General features: G+C 38.7%; 1 protein-coding gene across 12 annotated transcripts; it reads right to left on the bottom strand.

Annotated features, from left to right (window-relative positions):
• Positions 1 to 867: 867 nt before the first annotated feature.
• Positions 868 to 20,411, bottom strand: phka1a (phosphorylase kinase, alpha 1a (muscle)). Of its 12 annotated transcripts, XM_026318231.2 has the most exons (36): positions 20,101 to 20,411; positions 17,065 to 17,223; positions 16,449 to 16,496; positions 15,938 to 16,106; positions 15,770 to 15,852; positions 15,500 to 15,580; positions 14,290 to 14,388; positions 14,038 to 14,184; positions 13,555 to 13,608; positions 12,803 to 12,925; positions 12,622 to 12,717; positions 12,296 to 12,403; positions 11,963 to 12,041; positions 11,746 to 11,880; positions 11,257 to 11,366; positions 10,850 to 10,994; positions 10,504 to 10,582; positions 9,617 to 9,771; positions 9,037 to 9,198; positions 8,826 to 8,920; positions 8,504 to 8,649; positions 8,160 to 8,313; positions 7,741 to 7,899; positions 7,519 to 7,648; positions 7,224 to 7,325; positions 6,966 to 7,075; positions 6,677 to 6,712; positions 6,324 to 6,359; positions 5,678 to 5,713; positions 5,490 to 5,525; positions 5,228 to 5,257; positions 4,314 to 4,358; positions 3,347 to 3,508; positions 3,159 to 3,212; positions 2,833 to 3,033; positions 868 to 2,729 (listed from the first exon to the last, which is right to left on the bottom strand). In XM_026318231.2, exons 1-36 carry the CDS (start codon positions 20,176 to 20,178, stop codon positions 2,556 to 2,558), a joined length of 3,816 nt encoding a protein of 1,271 aa, XP_026174016.1. In that variant the 5' UTR covers positions 20,179 to 20,411; the 3' UTR covers positions 868 to 2,555. The 12 variants fall into 12 exon arrangements, with proteins under 12 accessions (XP_026174016.1, XP_026174027.1, XP_026174036.1 ...); XM_026318242.2 differs by lacking the exon at positions 5,228 to 5,257 and having other exon boundaries at positions 20,101 to 20,410; XM_026318251.2 differs by lacking the exon at positions 6,677 to 6,712 and having other exon boundaries at positions 20,101 to 20,410.
• Between the last annotated feature and the right edge of the window lie 134 nt (positions 20,412 to 20,545).

Raw genomic sequence — 20,545 nt, 5'->3', positions numbered from 1 at the left:
AAAAAAAAAATAAAAAACAGGATAGCAACCTTAATCTACTCTGCCTATATAGAATATAAACATATTTGGAAAATATTACAGTATATTACAGTTTTGTTTAAGACACAGAGGCCAAAAAACTGGTGCATACTGGTAAATATCTGGCACATACAGTGTTTCAGGAATGATATATTCCACTACAAGACTGAAAAAAGCAAGGCATTTGAACACAACAAATCATATCTGTCACTGTCTGTGCTATGAAGACACCAGTCATATTTTATTTTTGCAGAAGCTCAAACTGTAGATAAGATGTTGACAGTGTTGCATATGACCCTGGTCTCTGGCTTGACGTTATGACTCTAGAATCAGTCTGTGTACATGTAGCGCCCCCTAATGGATGCCTAAAGCTAATTTCAAACAAAACCTAGTACTTTTAAACTTGTTTCCATTGTTCTACCAATTTAGATCAGACAGTTTTCAGACTTTTCACTGGTTCTCCATGTAAAAGAACAAATATTTAGAGTGACAAGTTATTATGGCAAGTTTTTAATAAGCGCATGTTAGCGACTACAATGATCAAATAATTAAGCACAAGAAACTCACTTTTGACCTTGACAAAACAGCCTCAATTAAAGGTCCACTTACTTTCTTTTTCTGGAGCCTTCAACATTTTCTCTTGGTCTTCTTTAGGCCAACAAGGTCACAAAGTGCTGCCCTATTAAAGCTACTCAGCCTGCATCCATCTGCACTAAAAACTGTTAAAGAAATCTGATGAAGACAATGTCATATTGCTCAAAGTTCTGGAAAACCAAGATCAATTGGTATCTCTGAAAGCTCCAGAAAAGTCTAGTAGATTATGAGATAAAAAAAAACAAAAACAAAAGCTGAATACAACCATTTGTCTATTTTATTACAGAATTAGTTTTAAACACGCCCAACAATCATTTCTTCTAGCTATTCAAACTTTGATATGTCTTACTGTTGTTTGTGGTTCATGTGGAGTGTGGTGCTCACATCTTTGAATATACTAAAATAACTCATCTATCAGCTTATCATTGCACATTTAACCAAGGCACATCACACATTTCACACGTATTGTCCATTTTCAAAAGACAGTTATCTGCATTCGTAGAATTATGTTTATTCAAATGTACTTGTACGGCTAACTGCTAAATGTAAAAGATGTCGAGAAGAATGTAAAACAACAGACATAAGTAAACAGCTATGAGTTTTACTGTAATTACGCTAAAATAAAGAAACATTACAGTTTAGCCCATGACAATAGTAAATTAAGGCATCACCCCTGTTAAAAGGACAGAAATCTGAATTACACATATTATAGTTACTAACAAATCAGTGCACTGCATTCAAAAGTAACCGCATGAGTATAACACACTACATGCTGAAAACTCTTCAATTTCCAACAAATTACTACAACAAAATCTTTCAATGTTAAAAAATAAGGTAGTTTTAATTATTGGACAATTTCTTTATCTATTTTTGCATCTCACATAGAAGATCATACTTACAAGTGCAACAGTGTTAAGGCATTCAAGAAATCGCCAACGAAGACCTGTATTCTCTTTAAGACACATTTATGTTAGATTTGAAAACAGACAATATCTAACTTCATCATTATTTTATATATGCTACAACATATTGGATTGTAGTTATCCTGATAAAGAGTCATAATAGATAAACAATAATCCATGTAGAAGGGTGTAAAAAAGGATCAATTAGAATATTTATTATTACTTATTTGTATTATTTTAATTTTATTCAACATTATGTTTAGGTTGCAAAGTAAACAATGGTTTGACATGTGAGATAACAGGTGAAATGACCCCTCTATGGCCTGTGTATGCACACAATAATATATCTTGTTCCTCAGTGGCATAGAGATGGATTGTTGTCTGAGAACTAAACACATGTCATACAGTGCACCACTATGGACTACAAAATAGTCCCAAAACAAGAGGAGGTTGCAATGGAGACCAGGAGGCTGGAACAGTGAAGACAGTCGCCACTTTAAAGACAAAAATGTCCTCAGAAACATCTTTTTCTATTTGTATAAAGTTAATCTTTAACCAGATGACTATCGCCTCGCATATAACCTATAAATGTTACACAATAACACGTGTCTCACTCCTCCAGGTTTGCTTGTGATAAACTGTTTTAAGTTTGAAGAAATATACTTACTTTCTGGTTGATTGTTAGATGATAAGATCAATACTACTCTGGCATCTGTGCAGTTCATTTGAAGAAACACTCAGCAATTAGCTTAGCTTGGCATAAAGGTTAAAAATGGGAAAATGCAAGCCTGGCCTCAATCTAACTCTGTGCGAAAAGGCAATAAGCCTATTTGCCAACACTTCCTTCAATTAAATCTACTGTAACATGGTTCACTTTATTTGGTGACTCCTTCGCCATACACACAGGGACAAAATCTGTCAGAATTCTTTTTTTTGTGTACTGTTAACCTATTGTTACTTTAATGGAAAAATGCAGTACGGTTCAGCTCTACAATTTTCCACTAGTGGTTTCACCTTGGCTCTGATTTTTCGTGGATCCTCTCACTGCACAGCACATGAGCCACTCGGCAGGAAGTCCTGCACATACACCGCCACGGCCTTGGTGAGGTAGGTCATGCTGCCAAAGCGGCCGCTGGGGGCACTGTCGTACAGCAGCCTGCACACTCCGGTGGACGGGTCCCGCTCTAGCATGTGCTCGTCTGCTCCTAGGTCCACCTGTGGGAAAAGGAGATTAAGAGGGCATCAGTTTAAACTCTGCTAAGTGATATAAAATTTTTACTCCTAAAACATCACAGACATCTGTTGATGTGCTGCTAACCTGATCCTTGTAGAACATGTCATTGGCAAGGTGGACAATCTTCTCCACGTGGATGATGGAGCCAATACTCTGGATCTCCACATCTGCAAGCATAGTGAGAACCAGGATGGCTTCTACCAGCAGCTGTCGGTACTCAGGCTGAGGGACGCGGTTTAAAACTGTCTCCACATGGACAGAGAACTTGATCTCTCCTGGGGTCATCTGAGGTAGAAAAAAAAAAAAAAAAGAGAAAATGAAGAATCAGATCACCTCAAAGGTCAATGTTACTCCCTATCTAAATCATAGTATAACGTATATGAATCCATAAGAGAACAATAACCAGTTACCTCTCTAGTGGTCGAAGAGGGAAGGACAAACCCTTCTATGGATAGGCCATGACACTGGAAGACAATGTATTTTGTGTATTGGTTTAGAAATCATTTGGTTTTACTGTTTATATCTATATATAAAATATAAATTCTGTTTAAAACGCAGTTGATCTGTCTCCTCCAGCTGACTGGGTGTGGGCACTGACCTTCTGCAGGATCTTCCAGACTTTTTGGTAGAATCCGACAGGGACTCTGTTCAGCGCTCCGTCCAGACGTCTCCTGCGCAGCCATTGGCCGTGTCTGGTGTCCCTGGAACTTGGAATACACTCCGGAATGTCCAGAGATTCCATAGACTGCAGTCTGTATTTCTGAGCAGACAGGACGACAAAATGTCAAATATGAAAACTTCCTCTTCGGAGTCTGCCGTCTACTTCTCAAATATGGGCCTTCATTTACCAATTCTGAGCATAAATGAAAGATGAAATAAAAAACCCTTCACTTTCACATACATGTAATATGGCAGGTATAGTGAAAATCTACATCTGACTGATTTCTTATCTTGTGTGTCACAACACCATTATAACAATATACCCAAATCACATGTAATATATCTGAAGCATATTGTGCAGTCACTGTTTTGGACAATTCATTCAATTCATTCTATTAGACAAGTCAGTCACAGTTTGTTTCTCACAGGTTGAAGGTCAGAGGATTATACAGTGTTCAAAGTTATTGTTTTCATTATTCTTCCTCTGCTCTGAAGAAGTATTGGGAACTGAATGAATTATGAATCACCCAATTATGTGCAGAGAAACAGTTATAGATAGTAACTGCACCTGGAGACTATTTTGTGAGAATAAGGATAAGGAGTGTAAAAGAGGAGTAGAGACAGAGCAATGGGAAAACACTACACAGGTAGGAGATTGTTTGTGTCTTGTGCGTTGCTCAAGCAAAAAAAGTAAGATGATGATGATGAAAGATGCTAAGACTGTTTCCATCTGTCGTTTATAGTTTCGTTAAGAGTTACTTTTAGTTGTAAGGAGAGGTGAGTCACTTGATAAAGGTATTTGATTTTTGCGTTTTTTTGCTGGTACTTCAGAGGCTGTTCATTGTGTCACTGGCTTGTAGATTTGAACACATTAGAAATATGTTAGGTATAGCACACATCTTTACCCCGGATTCGATGTTTTCTAGGTCCACTGACTGAGATCTCATGCTCTGAGAAGCAGAACAGGAGCAGATAACAGAGGAGAGAACAAAAAAAGAGAAAAGGATGCACAAAATGAAAAACACAAAGTCTCATTGTTAATTAAATCCGGGCTGGTGGATCCAAAACAATCCCAAAAGCCAGTGGATCCTGGCCTCTTAACACTGTTAAATTAAAAGTCACAACATGCACAAATCATATTTCAGATGAAAATCATCTAAATTAGGTTAAAAACACAATGGGTATTCAGTAATTAGACTGTTCTCTTAGATCTCCACATACATGTGAAAGTCAAACCAAACTTCATCAGCAAGTTAAAGAACTGGTAAGTTTACATTTTAAATACACCAATCTTCTCTGTCCTCCATTTTGGGACACATTTAGCAATCAGACACGGCATGGACATTGGAAATGGTTAAGCCACAACACAGCCATCGAACCTAAAAACAACAACACTGCCATGAGCTAATTCACCAAGAAAATTGAAATGATCAATTCTGACAAACAGAAGAATTTGCTTGCTCCAGCTTCTAACAACAAAATATTTACTGCTTTTCTTTTAATTACATTTCCTGGAATGTTTTGTGGTTTTAGACAACACAGCATGTGTGATATTGTCTTAAATGTAGATCAAACAGTTAATCAATTAATCAAGAGGCAAACTGACAATCCAAACAACTGTTAGTTACAACCCTATTAACAACAAATTATACTAAACTACAGACAAGTAGCAATGGAAATGTACTTAATGAGGAGACCTGCTAGAATGGAAATTAGTGTAAATCACTCCATGATCTTCTCCATAACTTTTAGTTTTTAACGTTAATGATCTCCGATTAATCAACAACCTGAAAACCAAGTTTAATGTTATCACTGTCACCTTGCAAGAAGAGGTGAATGATTGGTCGAGCTGAAATGGGAAAGAAAAAAAAAAAATCCACTGACTTGGTTAACTTCCTATAAAACCTGATCCCAACATAATAATTTTCAAGCCTAAACCGTTTCAATGAGCAAAAATTAGATAAATTACTAACACCTCCACCAACACCATCAGTCACTATCACCATCAGTCAAATTTCAGGATCTATTTCCCTCTTGCTTCCTCTTCCAGAGTCTTATTTATTAATTTTTATCATCATCACCTTAACTGCGTCAGTCAAAGACACCCTGCGGTCCATCTGCAACAAAGGAAACACAATGAGTTGCAAAAATCAAACACTGATTCTCCTTCCACAGCAAAGCCTGTTGATACCACCCTTCAGAGAATCATCAGTATCAGACAAATTCAAACAAAAGTCCACAGCCAGGTGAATTAACTCCCCATCATCACCTCCATAATCGGATCTGTCAAAGACAACCTCGGGTCCTGGATCAAAACAAAAGCAAAAACAAGCAGGATTATGATGATGAGCTGGATTACTTCTTGATTTGAACTTGCTTGTTCTGCAGCTTTCAAATCTCTCAAGTGGCCTTTGTCATCACATGGTGTTTGCTCATCTGCCATGAAAAGCTGATGTTCAAACTTTCTATTATTTTGAGTAGTTTTGGTATTTCTCTACACAGATAACATCGTCAGACCTCAGATGGATAGTTTAAAAAAAAAAAAAAAAAAAAAAGCTTCTATTCGATCCCTCCTTCTTCTTCGAAAAATCACTCAAAATAACAGAAAGATTAAACACTACAGTTTCATCACAAATGGGTAGGCTCCATGTGATAAAGACAGTGTGATACAGAAGAAAGCTCTGGAACAAGACAGCTGAACTTCACAGCACTTCTCTCTGCTTTGATTTACAAAATTAACCAGCCACATTACTACTGACAAAAATGATGACAACTATGAAAAAGTCCCCTTCAAATTCTGACTGGTGATGTTTACATGGAAGGTGAATTAATACATATACAACATATTCTGGATTTCTACTAGGAACAAGAGAAACAATACTGTGATATTTAATATTCCTTCATGTGATCATCACCTTAAATGGATCCATCAAGGACAATGTGTGCTCCGTCTGCAACAATAAAAACCAAGTAATAGATAAACAGTAAACAACTTGCTCTGATGATTTATTTAAAACTGAAGCTGTTCGCATCAGCTCTCAGTAATTAATTGCACCGCATCGATCATGCGTCAGGAGCAAAAATCCATAGTTGCCATCTCAATGCCCTAAAGCGATTGTCTCAGTTTCTTTTAATTAGCTCCACAATTCTTGTCCACTGCAGCTCAGCATTTAATTTCTCCACAAATTATTTTTCCATTCAGCAAATGCCATGTGAATTAGCCCCTAATGTGATCAATATTTTTAATCATCATCATGATCATCATCACCTTACTTGGATCCGTCAAAGACAACCTGTGTTCCAGCTGTAAAAAGACAAAAGTCAGTTTGCCAAAAAGCACAAAATTTCCAAAATAAGGTTCACCTCTCCTTTAATCTTCTTTTATGAACACGACCATAATGTGTTTGTTTTGTGCAATAACCAGAGAAGTAATACTGTGATATTAATGTGGACATTTTACAGTGTGGTCAAAATAAAATTCTACTGAATTATGAACCACAGATTATTACACCTTTAAGTGAAAAGTGTGTTTGAAAGTTCCAAAATAAAACTCCTACCATCTTCATATCGCTCTTCAGTTTGCTGATACCGGCTCTCTCGCTCTTGGTGGCACCAACGTTTCCCAGATGATGAATGGAGATGGCAGGACTGGCGTCCACTTCTCGCACTGGGAAGGATAAACACAAACAGAACACACACACGAAAAGGGGCACAGGCAGCATATAAAATGTAATGTATGGATTTTTTAGCTACCAAAAGGATATGAATAGTTGCTGTTTGATGTGTCTGACAGAGGATTTTATTGGTGGACTGACCGCTGCGTTGTACTCCAAACTCCTTCCCGCTGAGGATGTGGTGGAGAAGACTCTTGAGTTCAGATGGACTCAAACTCATCAGAGTCTCTGTAGCCTCCTCTCCTACACACAAACATTTGTACTTGCATATTTCTGAAGACAGTCAATGACATAATGCATTCTCTAACCTCAGCCATCACAACTAAATGCCCAATCCCAACCATTAACATACCATTTACACATTGTCACCCATCCAGTTTGTTTTAAATTTGATCACAAATGACATGTAACTACTATGCTTCCTCCACTTCCTTACCTGAGCAGTTGAGTGACTGGGCCAGTTCAGTTGCCATGACCTGGATGATGAGACCGATACGGAGCCTGAACATCTCACTGAACAGACTGGGCTGAGTCCTGATGCTCATAGCCAGGTACACCATGATCTCCTGAAGGAGGGAGGAAACAAATGAAGGGAGAAAAGAAGGAGGAGGGAGAAAGAATGACAAACCCAAAGATGACTTTGGAGGATAGGACTCACCTGAGTAAGTATGGCCACACTGATGTTGTTGTCGCTGGCCTCATCGATGAGAGCAGCCAGCTGGTCTGGAGGTATTGGAGCAGTAATGGTTTTCTCTCTGGGTTCAGGGGGTAGACCTATTGTCAGGTGCTTCTGGTGCGCCAGCAGATCAGAGCAGGCCTACACATAGATCGCAACCAATCAGAATCAAAAAAACATACTTTATTCACTTCGAAGATAAACTTTCCATCATCATCTATGCCACTTCCATTAGGTTGAAGTTATTAATGCCTTACTAAATTCTATCTGATCACCATATTTTACTGAAATTCACTGATAACTTTATAAGACAACATAATGAATTACTGAATGGCCATTCTGCTTTACTTAGGATCTCATCTTCTGATCTATGTCAATGTGTGTGTCTGTGTGTGTCTTACTGAGTCAAGCTCCTCCACCTTCTTCTTCAGCATACCAGAGATCATCCTGATGAGGCCCCAGTTTTTAAATTCACCTGCCTTCTCATAAAGGTCAGCCAGCAGAGCTCTCACTGTGGAGCCTTGACCGTGCAGATGAGTGTCCCAGTCCATACCCCTGTGACAGAGACAATAACACATGGTCTAATGGGGGATGAACAGTCACAGCTGTGGGGTGAAATGTGAATTTCATCTTGTTTTTCAGCTTTGTGAGGTGCTCTGATTCTCTTATATAGAATATTTTCTTGGCCAACACTGCACATAGTTTGCTCCTGACATACAGCTTTTTCTAAACCTGAGTCTCTCACTTGTCTTTGAAGAGGATATATAGGATGTCAGCCTGGTCCTGAAGACTCTGCGTGTCTTTTAACAGCTGGACCAAAGCGCCGTAATCGATGGCACCGCTAGCATCTCTGGGGATGCTGCTCACTGTTGAGGCTGCCACCTCTGAAGGCTGTTGAAGAGAGATGGAGTAACAGATGGAGAGATCAAAAAAAAGATGGAGAAAGTTAAATTTGTTAAACACATCACTGGTTTAACCCATATGTCGCACGTTAGAATGTGTGAAGATGCAGCAGGCAGTAAACAGAGAACAGAAAGTGGAAGAGAATACGTAGAAGGAATACCAACCTGGGTTTCTTGTGATGCAGAAGAGTCTGGGAGATTTAAGTTCAGTGATGGCTGAGTAGTGCGAAACAGCTTGTTTGGGAGGTACATGTTGACATCTGGTTGAACCAAAGTATTATGTTAGTGTATGTTATTATGTTGTTAAATCATTCTCCAAATCATTTGGGATGTTTCATTTTGTGCATATGTCCAGGTCCAAGATAGATCCACTCACTGTGTACATTGAGGTCTTGAGCCTTGTTCATCAGAGACACCATGTCCTTGGTTTTGGTAGCTGCAGCCTTGAACCTGCCCAGTCCCCTGACATGCTGTTTCTTTTTCTTGGGAGCAGCATGGGCCAAGAGGTGATCAAGGTACTGAGCAAGGTCATCAGCATCTGGGGAAGACGACAAAAGGACAGAGGTAGAGACAAGGAGGACGGGAAATTTAGGGAAGGTGGGATAGTTATGGAGAAAGAGAAACAAAAGCACCATTTATGAAACACAGAATCACTCATGAGATTCTACTAAACTTTATTTGAAACTATTAGGACGCGAAATGCAACATTAATGCAGGAGTCAATCACAATCAAGAAAACACAAAGAAAGCAGTGCTTCTCGAAACTTGTCAAGTAAAAACACCAAGATTAGCATTAGGTTCTTAAAAGTGTTACTATGTCAATCCTAGATTTTGTATTATATTTTAAGTGAAGCTACAAATCATTAAATAAATGGCAACATTATAAAATATAAGAAGTTTTCCAAGGTTGACAAACTCTGGGATAGACATATGAAACAGTTTTTTTATTTTCTTACCGTCATCATGACGTAACTCATGCACGTATCCATCGCCACTACCCTCATCATCACCACCATCATCATGGTGGACGCCTGAACCCTTCACATCCAGGAAACTGAGGTGAGCAAAACAGGAAGTGGTAAAGAACTCCGACAGCTTGCCCATCTGAATCCTACAGAGGAAGAGGAGAAAATTAGTGTAAGAGAAGAAACATCAATATAATAAATAAAAAGGACTAATGTTGTGGAAATTTCTTTTAGGTTATGAGAGTTGCTAATTCTCAAGAACAAACAAGTGTGATGATCAGTCTAATTCATGCAGCATGGAGTGAAGGCATCTACAGTGTTCTCTGTCTTCTCCCCTAAAGTTCAGGACTATATAGCTGAGGAAAGGGGTGGACTCATCTTGAAAAGACCCCAAATGTTTTTTCAGGTGTCCTCTATCTTCAGGCATCTAACGGCACTAAAACAATGTTGGCAGTTATTTACAGGTATCTAAAACACTAAAACCTCCATACCATGCATTCTTTAGCCCAACAACAATTTACAATTCTACTATGAAACGCAAAAAGAAGTAAGATCTAAACTTTACGTTATAACTCATTACATGTAAAACAACCACACTAATTCCCAAAAATTCTAAATTCTAAAATTTCAGGATATACAGTAATTGTGGGGAAGATGTGGTGAGTCCCTTTATTCTTATTTTCAGCAAGTGGATAGTTTGCTTTAGAAAAAAAAAAAAATGTCTAAAACAAATACAAGATACAAAGAATAGTAACAAACATTCAAATTCCCAAGAATACATGAGACAGGCAGTGACAGTCATCTCTCTTGCTCTTATGAGTGTAAATTCTAATTGAGAAATAAATAAATACATAAATAAATTTAAAAAAAAAAATCACCTTGCTCCTCCATAATATCCATCCTGTAACTTCTTTAGTGTAGCCAAGACTGCAGGGTCCAGTTTTGTGTGGTCTTCAGCTGAAACACACAGAGAGACAAAATAAGGAACCTCACACACTCGCAAGCAGAGACACAAAAGTGTATTCAAGCACATTTTTCTATTAATATACTACAACGGAAATGTTTCAGCTGCACATTCAAGTTTGGAGGAAAAAAAAAGTAATTTCAAAAAGAAATATTTAAGACTTTTTACTTTTAGTTGTGGATGTGTTAAACAGGAGACATGTATTAATAATGCTGCTGTCCTTGGGTCTCAGAGGACATGCAGCATCACAGTCTGCTCACTCAGCATAGTCTGTGAAATGGGAAAAGTGATGGTGGGTCGTCCAGTCATTCTCCATCTGGATGAGAGGTAGGCGATTTCTGTCCTCAACATCTCCACGATCATTTTGTTGTCCAAAGCCAAGTAGAACTGCTGGTGGTCGAGGAACTGGAGGGTTGATACAGTCAGTGATTTGTTTAGATGTTGGCTAACATATGAGAATCAAGTTATCCCCAATTACTGTATCTAAGTTGGAAATGAAATTTTATTTGACACCATTTAGAAATCTTTCTGGTTTCATTAAATTAATACTCAATACCTTATTAGAACCTTTTTAAACATGAACATGTACTATTTAACAATAATGAAACCAGTGGATCTGGCTTTAAGAGTATAATCAAACAAGAGTACAACATGATTCCATATTAACCTGAGGTGTGAATGAGAAGATGGTGTTTCTGATGATATAGAACTTGGACGTTCCCAGGACTCCGATTCTCCTGTAGGGTCGTCCTGTCAGACCCAGCCTCGAGTTACGACCTGAGACGGAGCAGGAAAAAAAAAAAAAGACTAAAAGCACAGAAAGTTCAACATTTGTGTAAATGTACTATTTTGACTTCCTATATTTCCTGCTGCAAGTGTCCTTAATCTTTACTTAACCAAATCTGATGCTCTGTAACTGATGCAAACTCTAAAAAGCTATATAGAGGTGTATTTTCTTACTTACATAAATAAATATCAGGTCATTCAGGGTCAAAGTCTCCCTTACCAATATGTAAAACAAGCAACAGTGTGTCCATGATATATTGCCATCACAAGTTCTTCAGATTTTTATGTCCTTGAAATTAACTCCACACTTCTGTGTGGGTTACTGACATTGTAATTTTGCAACAGGCAATGTCCATGTCTGAGGTTGTACCAAGTCTCGCGTAGATGTGGCTGAGAACCCTGGAGGGTTGGACATGGATGGGATGGATGTCAGCAACAGTCTCCACGTCAATACCGTTCTTCAACAGCAGCTCTTTAATCTCCTCAGTCTCTGCGAGGATTGACACTACAGGAGAAGAGATGAATGTCTGAATGCGTTTCTCTAGAAGTTTCAACTCTAATGCCACACCAGGTTTCCTAAGACTCACCCTGTACAACCACATCAGGCTTGGGAATGGTGGAAAAACGTCGGTTGAGAGGGTCAATCTCCCCAGGGGCAAGGAAACCCTGAAAACGTTATTAGTTGATGAAATCTACTGATGCAATGGTGATTAGATGACTTGTTACTTTTTTATTTAACACTGTATTATTCAGGTTAGTCCTATAAGTAGTTTGTAATTTCCTGGTTTAAAGTAGACTCACTCTAGATAATAATCCACTTCAGATATACTATAAATACATGAAATTGTGATTATTTCTGATTCCGGTGTTGTCAGACAGGGATGTCGTTTGATGTGTTAGCTAATGAATTGCCAGCTCACCTCACTTAACAGTTTTCCCAGGACATACAGAGATTGTCCCCATTTGAGAGGACATTTGCCCATAGCAATCCTTTCCACAGAGTGAGGGTTCATATACTCCTCCTCTACCTATTTGAAATGCATTAAAAAATAAAACCATGTTAAAGATACTGTAAAGTCCAAAATAAAATCAGAAAATCCAAAAGAAATAATATACAACAGAAATCCACAAAAGGAAACAAACAGACTTCAGAGAGGGCTACAGCTTTTATCCAACAAACTTAGATCCCATAACAGCAGATCATAAAGACTTACAGTGTGCTCAGCGGTCTCTACAACAGCATTACCTTATCTGCAGGGACACTGTAAAGCTCTGGCACCAGTCTTATCCCGTCTTTCTGTTTGATCAGGATGCCCTCCAGAGCCTCCTGGTACTCCTGCACCTGGATGATTTAACAGAGTCTGTATCAAACATGTGGCTACAGTCAAAGTATGATGTCTCAAACCGCATCCACAACTGTTTATTACCTGTTCGTGACTGTTAGTAAAAATGCCATCCAGTATGAGGTAGGTCCAGAACAGCGGCCACTCACATTCGATGTTCTCAAACAGCTTCAGCTCGGCAGACTCATAATATAGTCTGTTTGGATCCTAGTGTAGTGGGAATAAAAAGACAAAAGAGTACTTTACACTGTTTACTGCTTTACAAAATAATGAGGTTAAAGAAAAATATACAGAACATGCAATATCAAGAGCAAATAAAAGAAAAAACATTTAAACTCATTGTCGGATTAATAAAAACACTGTCTCTGATACCGTGTATTTTATTAATATCTTGGTAAATTGTTAGTTGCTTAAAACAAAACTCAAGCATTACAGATGTTAAAGACGTTTAGCTTCTTAATTCATTAATTCTCTGACATACTCCAAAAGGCAGAACAGTGACCAGACGTGTTTATATTCATTTAATTTCTGCTCAATGTAGCTGGATTTGGCTCATCTCGCCTTGAGTTAAAAGTCTGAAAGCAGAGAGTTTAAATCTTAAACAAGAGTCACATTTCCCTTGTCCTTAAATTGTAGGTCAAGAGTTAACAATTTGGCTTTGCAGTTAAACAATATACACGTCCTACAAGTACGAAGTGTATTCAGCTTCTATTTCTTTTCTTAATGAGAGCAGGTTTTGTCCTCTGCTTGTCTGATAAAGTTTGACAAACAGGTTAACTGACAGGAAAAATAAGAAGCAGCAGCAAAGGCACCATCTACCTTCAGAGGTGAGTTACCTCTTTAGGTGTTTTGTGTCCATCTCTGAGAAACCTGCAGCAGCCATATCGACCCTGAAAAAAAATAAAAGACAAATTTGTCTTCAGTAAATCTAAAAATATCATTACCTAGTATCACCCAAATGAGGTGTAAAATGTGACTGTACATTGTATGTTGAAAATTCATTTTGTTCTATTAAAAATAGGGACATTTTGGTTGTTGTAATCGGACATAACTGTGACATCATAATAAGTTGTAGCTTCTTAAATGAAAAGAGTTTTTCATTGCTAATGTTTTTCTCAAACAGGTTTGGACAGGTGGTCAAAAAAAAAAAAAAGAGGAATTTGAAAATGTCACCTTGTGTTCTGGGAAATCCATATTCTAAGCCAAGATAAATCTCTCATTTATGTGAAAAACTAATCCCTTTTGACATTTAATTTTCAAAATGTTAGTAGTAAACTAAAGCTACGAAACCACTCCTACTTCAATAAACTGTCCTGCACCTGCAGCTTAGAGATGATCTCCTCCTTGGTCATGTTAACTATGCTCATGTCCTCAACAGCAAAGGCAGGGTATGAGATGATGGCCAGGACTCCGGCGTCCACCTCCTTAGAGATGGATGCTCTTGGCAACATGGAGGTCAGGATAGACTGATGAGGGAAGAGGAACAACAGCAGGGAGAGAAGGAAAGATTCACTGGGATGAGGATGTTGCTTTTCAACGTGTTATAGAATTGTAGGTAAGTGTGTATTTACCTGGCAGTGCTGTATATCATCAGCCAAAGCATGGACCACAGACCCAGGTCCTCCTTTTGCTCCAAACAGGTTCAGTTCATCTAACGCCTCTAGAGCTGCCTGGAGGACACACAGCACTAAGAATTAAGCTTGTATAGCATCTTCACATATCTCTGTATGTATCTGTCAACAAATAAGGTTACACTACCAGTCAAAAGTTTAGTGTGTCTTTCTTTAGTAAGAAAACATTTCTATAATATTGATGCAATATATGGACACACATTAGTATCAAGGATAAAAATGTATGGATATTTTCTTTGTGTAACTCTTCTTTTTTATAGTCCATGTAATACTGTAGACTGCAGAATCAAATCTATAGTCTGCTATCAAAATCCAATGCATATAATTCACAGCACCATTTGTAGTGTAATATGTGTGCCAGTTATATACATATGCATACGCACATAGTAGCAGTACATCACACAAAGTATGTCACTATCAATTCACATTGTTTTACTTTTATAAATACTAAGAACTAATACATGGAGGAGGGAACGTGTTGCAGTGGTATCTGTTTCCAAAGTCTTAAATTAAACTGTGGCTGTGCATGTGTGGGTGTAATGGGTACTGTGAATAGGATGTTATTTCAGAGTGAGAAGCCATTCCTGGAAGACCACAGAGAACTCAATACCTCCTGTATGCTGCCAGCCAAAGACAGTGCTGGGTCAGGCACAGCGAGTACCTTTTTAATGCAAAAACCTCTGGACTACAATGGTTGTCGAGTGAAAGGTGTAGATTTTGACTGAAAGAGACAAAACTCTGCCAAAACTCATTCAATAACATCAAAACATGCTGTCATTGGCTGCTAAAAACATGGCTGTCAACCTTTGTTTTTCAAAAGAAGACATTTTTATTAGATTTTTCTGACTGCACATCAGAAAGTACCAGTGTCTTTATATACACTTTAGCTGTTATAAAAGCAACTCCCATCTCATCCTGACTCAGTGTGATCTAAAGGTCAGTGTAAATGTCGTCCCAGTGATTAGACACCTTCTACCATGCCAGAGATTTTTCCTGGACCACCTGTTCTGCCCCAGTGGTGGGAAGTTCTGCTTTTATTCAGCACACAGGCTGTTTCTCCTCCTCATACCTGCTCCCCAATGTTCACCTAATGCTGTAAAAATACTACATACCATTGTATTTACATTAACATTCATATGTGTGTATTAACCTTGGCCATGCCTATAGAGCTGGCATTAATCTCAGTGATGCCCTGGTTGGTTTTGTCTCCTCTTTCCCACATCCCATAATCCTGTGGAGAAACAGAAAAGAAAAAAAAAACAAACATTAACATTACATTAGAGCTTCCCCAAAGTATTTAGGTTTGACAAATGATTACAGTCAAACTAAAAGACTGTACCTTTCCATGTACCCACTTATCCCTAAACCTGGTGCAGCTGAAAAACGATTAAAAAAAATGAGAGGATGAATGAGCACTTACTGCAACTTTGTAAGCTGCCTCAATGTAGAACATAAGATTCTGAACTACATCAACTTCATCTTGGGTATAGACAATATGAAGACCTGGAACACACATGTGTGCAGGAACATTAAAGCATAATCAAATAATTTGACATTTAACAAGCAAAAATGGCTCTTGCATATTTACCAGATGCTGTCATCTGAGCCAGGAAGAACAGGAAGAGTGAGGTGGCGTCGACCTGCAGGTGACCCCACTGGTCATCTTCAACAACAGTAGCACAGGTCCTGGTGCTGTACTTGGCATGGAGCGAGTCTGAGGTACTTCTGCTGTATTTAAACTTCTCCACCTTATCCAGCTGTGGCAGGCATTGATAGAAAGAGAAAGAGATTGAAGAAAACATACCTGATGAAACCCAATCATTTGCAAATTCAAATAAAATACAAAATCCAACAACAAAATGAACTGAAAAAAGTGGCTTAATGCACTGTATAAAAATCAGTACAGATTTAAGAACAGATTACACACTTAACACATTTAAAATATTTACTACAGTGGCTGCCTGGGAGACTTTCCAACTCCTGTGTTTACTTCCCATCCTGTCCTGGGTGTTTACATGTTTAAGAGTATTCCTGAATAAATTACAGCACAGAGAGAAAATGTGTTTGTGGAGAAACAAAAATATTTGAATGTGACATACCTGTCTCATGATGCACTGAAGGATACCTCTCATTAGCTTTACCACACTCTAGAGACAGAAACATGACAACAGTTAGATCTCAACATTTTTAAACACACCACTACCGGTGTCCAGGCAGAGAAAAATGAGACCCAAATGAAGCCTCCCGTCTCCAGGAAGAAAAGAGCTGCACTCAGTCATTCTGCACCCGGCCACAAACAAATGTATTCATTTCAGTGTAGGGATGGGAATCATGAACCGGTTCTAGTTTAGAACCAGTTCCAAATTGTCCACTCCATGAGTCATGTCACTGTAGAGATGAAGAAGTGGTAGGCTACAACACATGGTTTCATTTCATGAAGATGGCAGCACTACTATTTATTCAAAAATAGTCAAAGCACCTGCAATATCTTGATGCATCTTTTGATGCAACAAGTACTGAAATGCCACAGTTTGCTAACCAAACAGCACGTCCATTACCCAGGGTAAATGTCCTGTGTTATGACAGCGTTAGCACCACACAGATCTTCCCATCCCTATTTCAGTTTTGTTTTTTTTTAAAAAAGGTCACAAGTATTTCAAGGAATAAAAATATTAATCCCATGTTCTGGTACCACAAACACTGACGCAGACCTACTTGTTCCAGTTCATAGGCCTTGGCTTTGTCTTCATCCCTGTCAGCATTTTTCCTGTAGGCAAGACTGAGGGCCCACACTGACACAATGCTGTAAACGTTGTCTCTCACCCAGGCGTCCGGCTGATCTGAGCTGCCTGGCAGAAGACCTGTTACTGGATCCTGTCAGATACACAGAGGTCAAAGGTCACAGGCCAGTAGTTTAATATAAACTAAAAAGCTATGTTGAACAGTGCAGTATAAAGAGCAACAGCATACATATTAATTGTGGTGACTGTGGAGCCTGGTAAAATATATGGCCTGCCTTTTCCACAGCTTAGATGCATTTTTTCCCCAGTTTTTCTCTTCATTTCATATTTCATAAATTAAGGCTACAATTAACAACAACGGTCAATTATTTGTGTTGCATTTTGCATGTATCTTCTCATTTCACCTCTGGTCAGAAAAAAGGGTAGCTGTGCAATATGTGAGTGACAGGATGATTTAAAAGTGTAGTATATGCCAAAAGCTACATTTTCCATAAACCCCTTGCTGTATTGCTATTTGCCTTGATTACAGCCCTCGATAACAGCAACATGTGAAAGCTGAATCTATACAGTTACAACTGATGGTTAAATGGAATTAAAATACCTCTTGATGTTAATACAGCTAATGATCTGTATTAACTTGATCTTGAGACATCTGTTTCAAGATCAAGTTAGGTTCCATCACTGACTGAAAGAAATGTCACACAAATCCTAAACAAATGGCAGGTTTAATACTAATACATTCATCATTCTTAGGAAAATGCATTATCACAGACGCTTGGCTTTCAGCTGCAGTGACCATTACTGCAGCAAGATGTATAAAACTGCAGACTGGCTAATTTGGCTAGCAGCCATTTGGGACAGATTCAAAGGTGACTTAGGTCTGTCCACTTTCATCTTCCACCTCTACTTTTCTCTAGTTACAGTCTTGCTGTTTTTGTTGTGTTAAATATGAACTTGTAAACGTAAATGAATGTTGTGTGTTCCATGCGGTGATAAATCATATTTTAACAACTCCTGTCTTTTGTAGGTAAAATGTTACGTTATGAAAATAGCTGTCCAAATCGGATACAATACAAGAAGCTTTAAGATTTATTACAGTGGTAAAGCAAATATACATAGTTATAGGTCCATGTTTCAATATTACATCAAAATGAAACATGTAGTTGAGTGTGGTCAAGAAGAGTGTGGAGTTAGGGATAGGTTTAATGAAAATAAAGACAAGACAGCACTATTCTACTACCATATAACAAATTTACTGCTGCTATTTATTGTATGTGTCTGCTTCAGTTTGGTGTTTAATGGCAACAATGAGCAGATGACAGGAGGAGAAGACAGACATGACAGGTCATGTGTGCAGAACCATTTGAGCTTCATACCTTCTGAGGACTTTTAGAAACTGCTGGTTATTTAATCTTAGGGTTTGGTTTACATAACATTAAGAGTAAGAATTAGATCTGTTCATGTAGGTGTTATGGTCTAAATTAAGTGCTAGGAAATGCATTTCACCACATGGTCAACTGGTGTAGTTTATATGGTTGGGTCTAAACTTAGTTCAGATGAAGGGAATCATAAATGCAATGATATTTTAGAGAAGAGTGAGCTTCCAACTTTGTAGCAACATCTTGGGGAAGGTCATTTAATTTCACTTGTGCAGAACGCCAAGACTATAATTAAATAGTTTACCCTGTTAAGTGTGTAAGTACTTCACTGGCTTGCAGAGACCTGACCTCTAGCCCAAGGAGCCATGACCCAGTGTCAGTGGTCAACCTCAGTAATGCTGGGGGCTGGTTGCAACACGCAGAAAGGCTTCACTTGTAGTACAGATTTATATCCAATGGAATGTATAAACACAGAGTTGTAATTAATTTAGATTTCTTTGATCTACAGTGTTGTCAATTAGGGCTTGGTTTTTAAAAAAAAGAAGAAGAAAAAAAATAAATTTTCCGATTCAAATCAATCTTCATTTGAAAGATCCAATATTGATTCATAAAATTCATGGACTGATTTTTAAATATATGCCATTTTTGACATGCTCTGTGGACTAATCACGTTAGGCGGTCTCGGAAGACTCGCGAAGTGAGAGCAGAGTCAGGCCTGAAGTCAGATGTGTGGATTTTGGATTCAAAAAGTATGACGACAAAGAAGTGCTGGTCAAAAGCAAAGCCACAAGCAAGCTGTGCCAACTTGAGGTAAAATATGATGGAAATCTCCAAAACCATTTGAACAGACATCACTCAACATCAACATCTCTTTCCTAACCAAGCAGAACTGGTTATGAAATGGAAATACCATTAAATGAGTCAATACTGAGGGAAGCACGGTGGTGGTGGTTAGCACTGTTGCCTCACAGCTAGTAGGTTCCAGGTTCGAAACCCCTCAGGGACCTTTCTGTGTGGAGTTTGCATGTTCTCCCTGTGCTTGTGTGGGTTTTCTCCAGGTACTCTGGTTTCCTCCCACAGTCCAAAAACATGTATGTCAGGTTGATTGGTGACTCTAAATTGCCCATAGGAGTGAGTGTGAGTGTGTGAGGTTGTTTGTCTCTATGTGGCCCTGTGATGGACTGGTGACCTGTCCAGGGTGGACCCCTGCCTTTCACCCAAAGAGAGCTGCGATAGGCTCCAGTTGATCCCTGGTTAGGAATAAGTGGGTATAGATGATGACTGGATCGAGTCAATATTGAATCACATCGAAAAACCTTGTGAATCTGACTCGAATCGGTTCATGAAATCAGCGGCCATATAAATTCTGGCATTCACAAGAGTAAAAAAGTGCAAAAAACTCGCAATTTCTTTCGTTTCATGAGTGTCTGTAATGTGTGCATGAAAAGTGAACATGCCTTGCGACATACGAGACTACTTCACCTAACGTTACCGCAAGAATACATTTGCATTTGGCTCAAACTGGACAAGCTAACATTGCCTGCCTGCAGTTACGAAGCAGCCGCTGTTTTACTTTCATTTAGCCGTTAACCTTAAAGAAACAGAGGTGGAAAAGAGAAATAAACACTTACTTGGTATTTGAGGATAGTTTGGTGCACTATCCGAGCATAGTTGTCCAATTTAACGCCCGAATTGCTCCGACTTCTCATGGTGACAACTCAACGGTTCCGCTCAGTCTCAGGACTCTTCAAGTAGCAACGTTAGTTAATGTAAAGAACACTAACTCACTCAGTTCCGGCTAAACTCATTTCTTCTGCGCTTTTCAGAAGCCCAAAAGGCAAAAAATGAGGATAGGTTTCAAGACGACGTGCAAACTTGCTGCCTGGCTGTCATAAAACAGCTGCACGGCGGCAGCAAGTGTAACATGAAGCGGCGCTAAACTAGTGACAGGAAGCACGGTGCCGGAAGCCTGGAGACGTGGTTTCCAAAATAAAAGTAGACAAGGAAACAAATGTTCATAGCATGTTTTAATCACAAGCCTGAAAAGTTAACTTGTCAACGTTGTATTCGCGCTGA

Source organism: Mastacembelus armatus, chromosome 18, assembly GCF_900324485.2.
Source record: "Mastacembelus armatus chromosome 18, fMasArm1.2, whole genome shotgun sequence".
NCBI classification, from domain to species: domain Eukaryota; kingdom Metazoa; phylum Chordata; class Actinopteri; order Synbranchiformes; family Mastacembelidae; genus Mastacembelus; species Mastacembelus armatus.
This window is presented reverse-complemented; position numbering and strand designations above follow the sequence as displayed.

Bases quoted from the DNA above. Each gene is read 5' to 3' on its own strand.
- phka1a (XM_026318231.2), bottom strand. From the start codon at position 20,178: ATGAGAAGTCGGAGCAATTCGGGCGTTAAATTGGACAACTATGCTCGG. The intron at 10,583-10,849 runs GTGAGCAGACTG...TGTGTGTTTCAG, and splicing joins CATTTCACAGACTATGCTGA to CTGAAGACCACACAAAACTG. The intron at 9,772-10,503 runs GTGATTTTTTTT...CTTCCTCTGTAG, and splicing joins GGATATTATGGAGGAGCAAG to GATTCAGATGGGCAAGCTGT.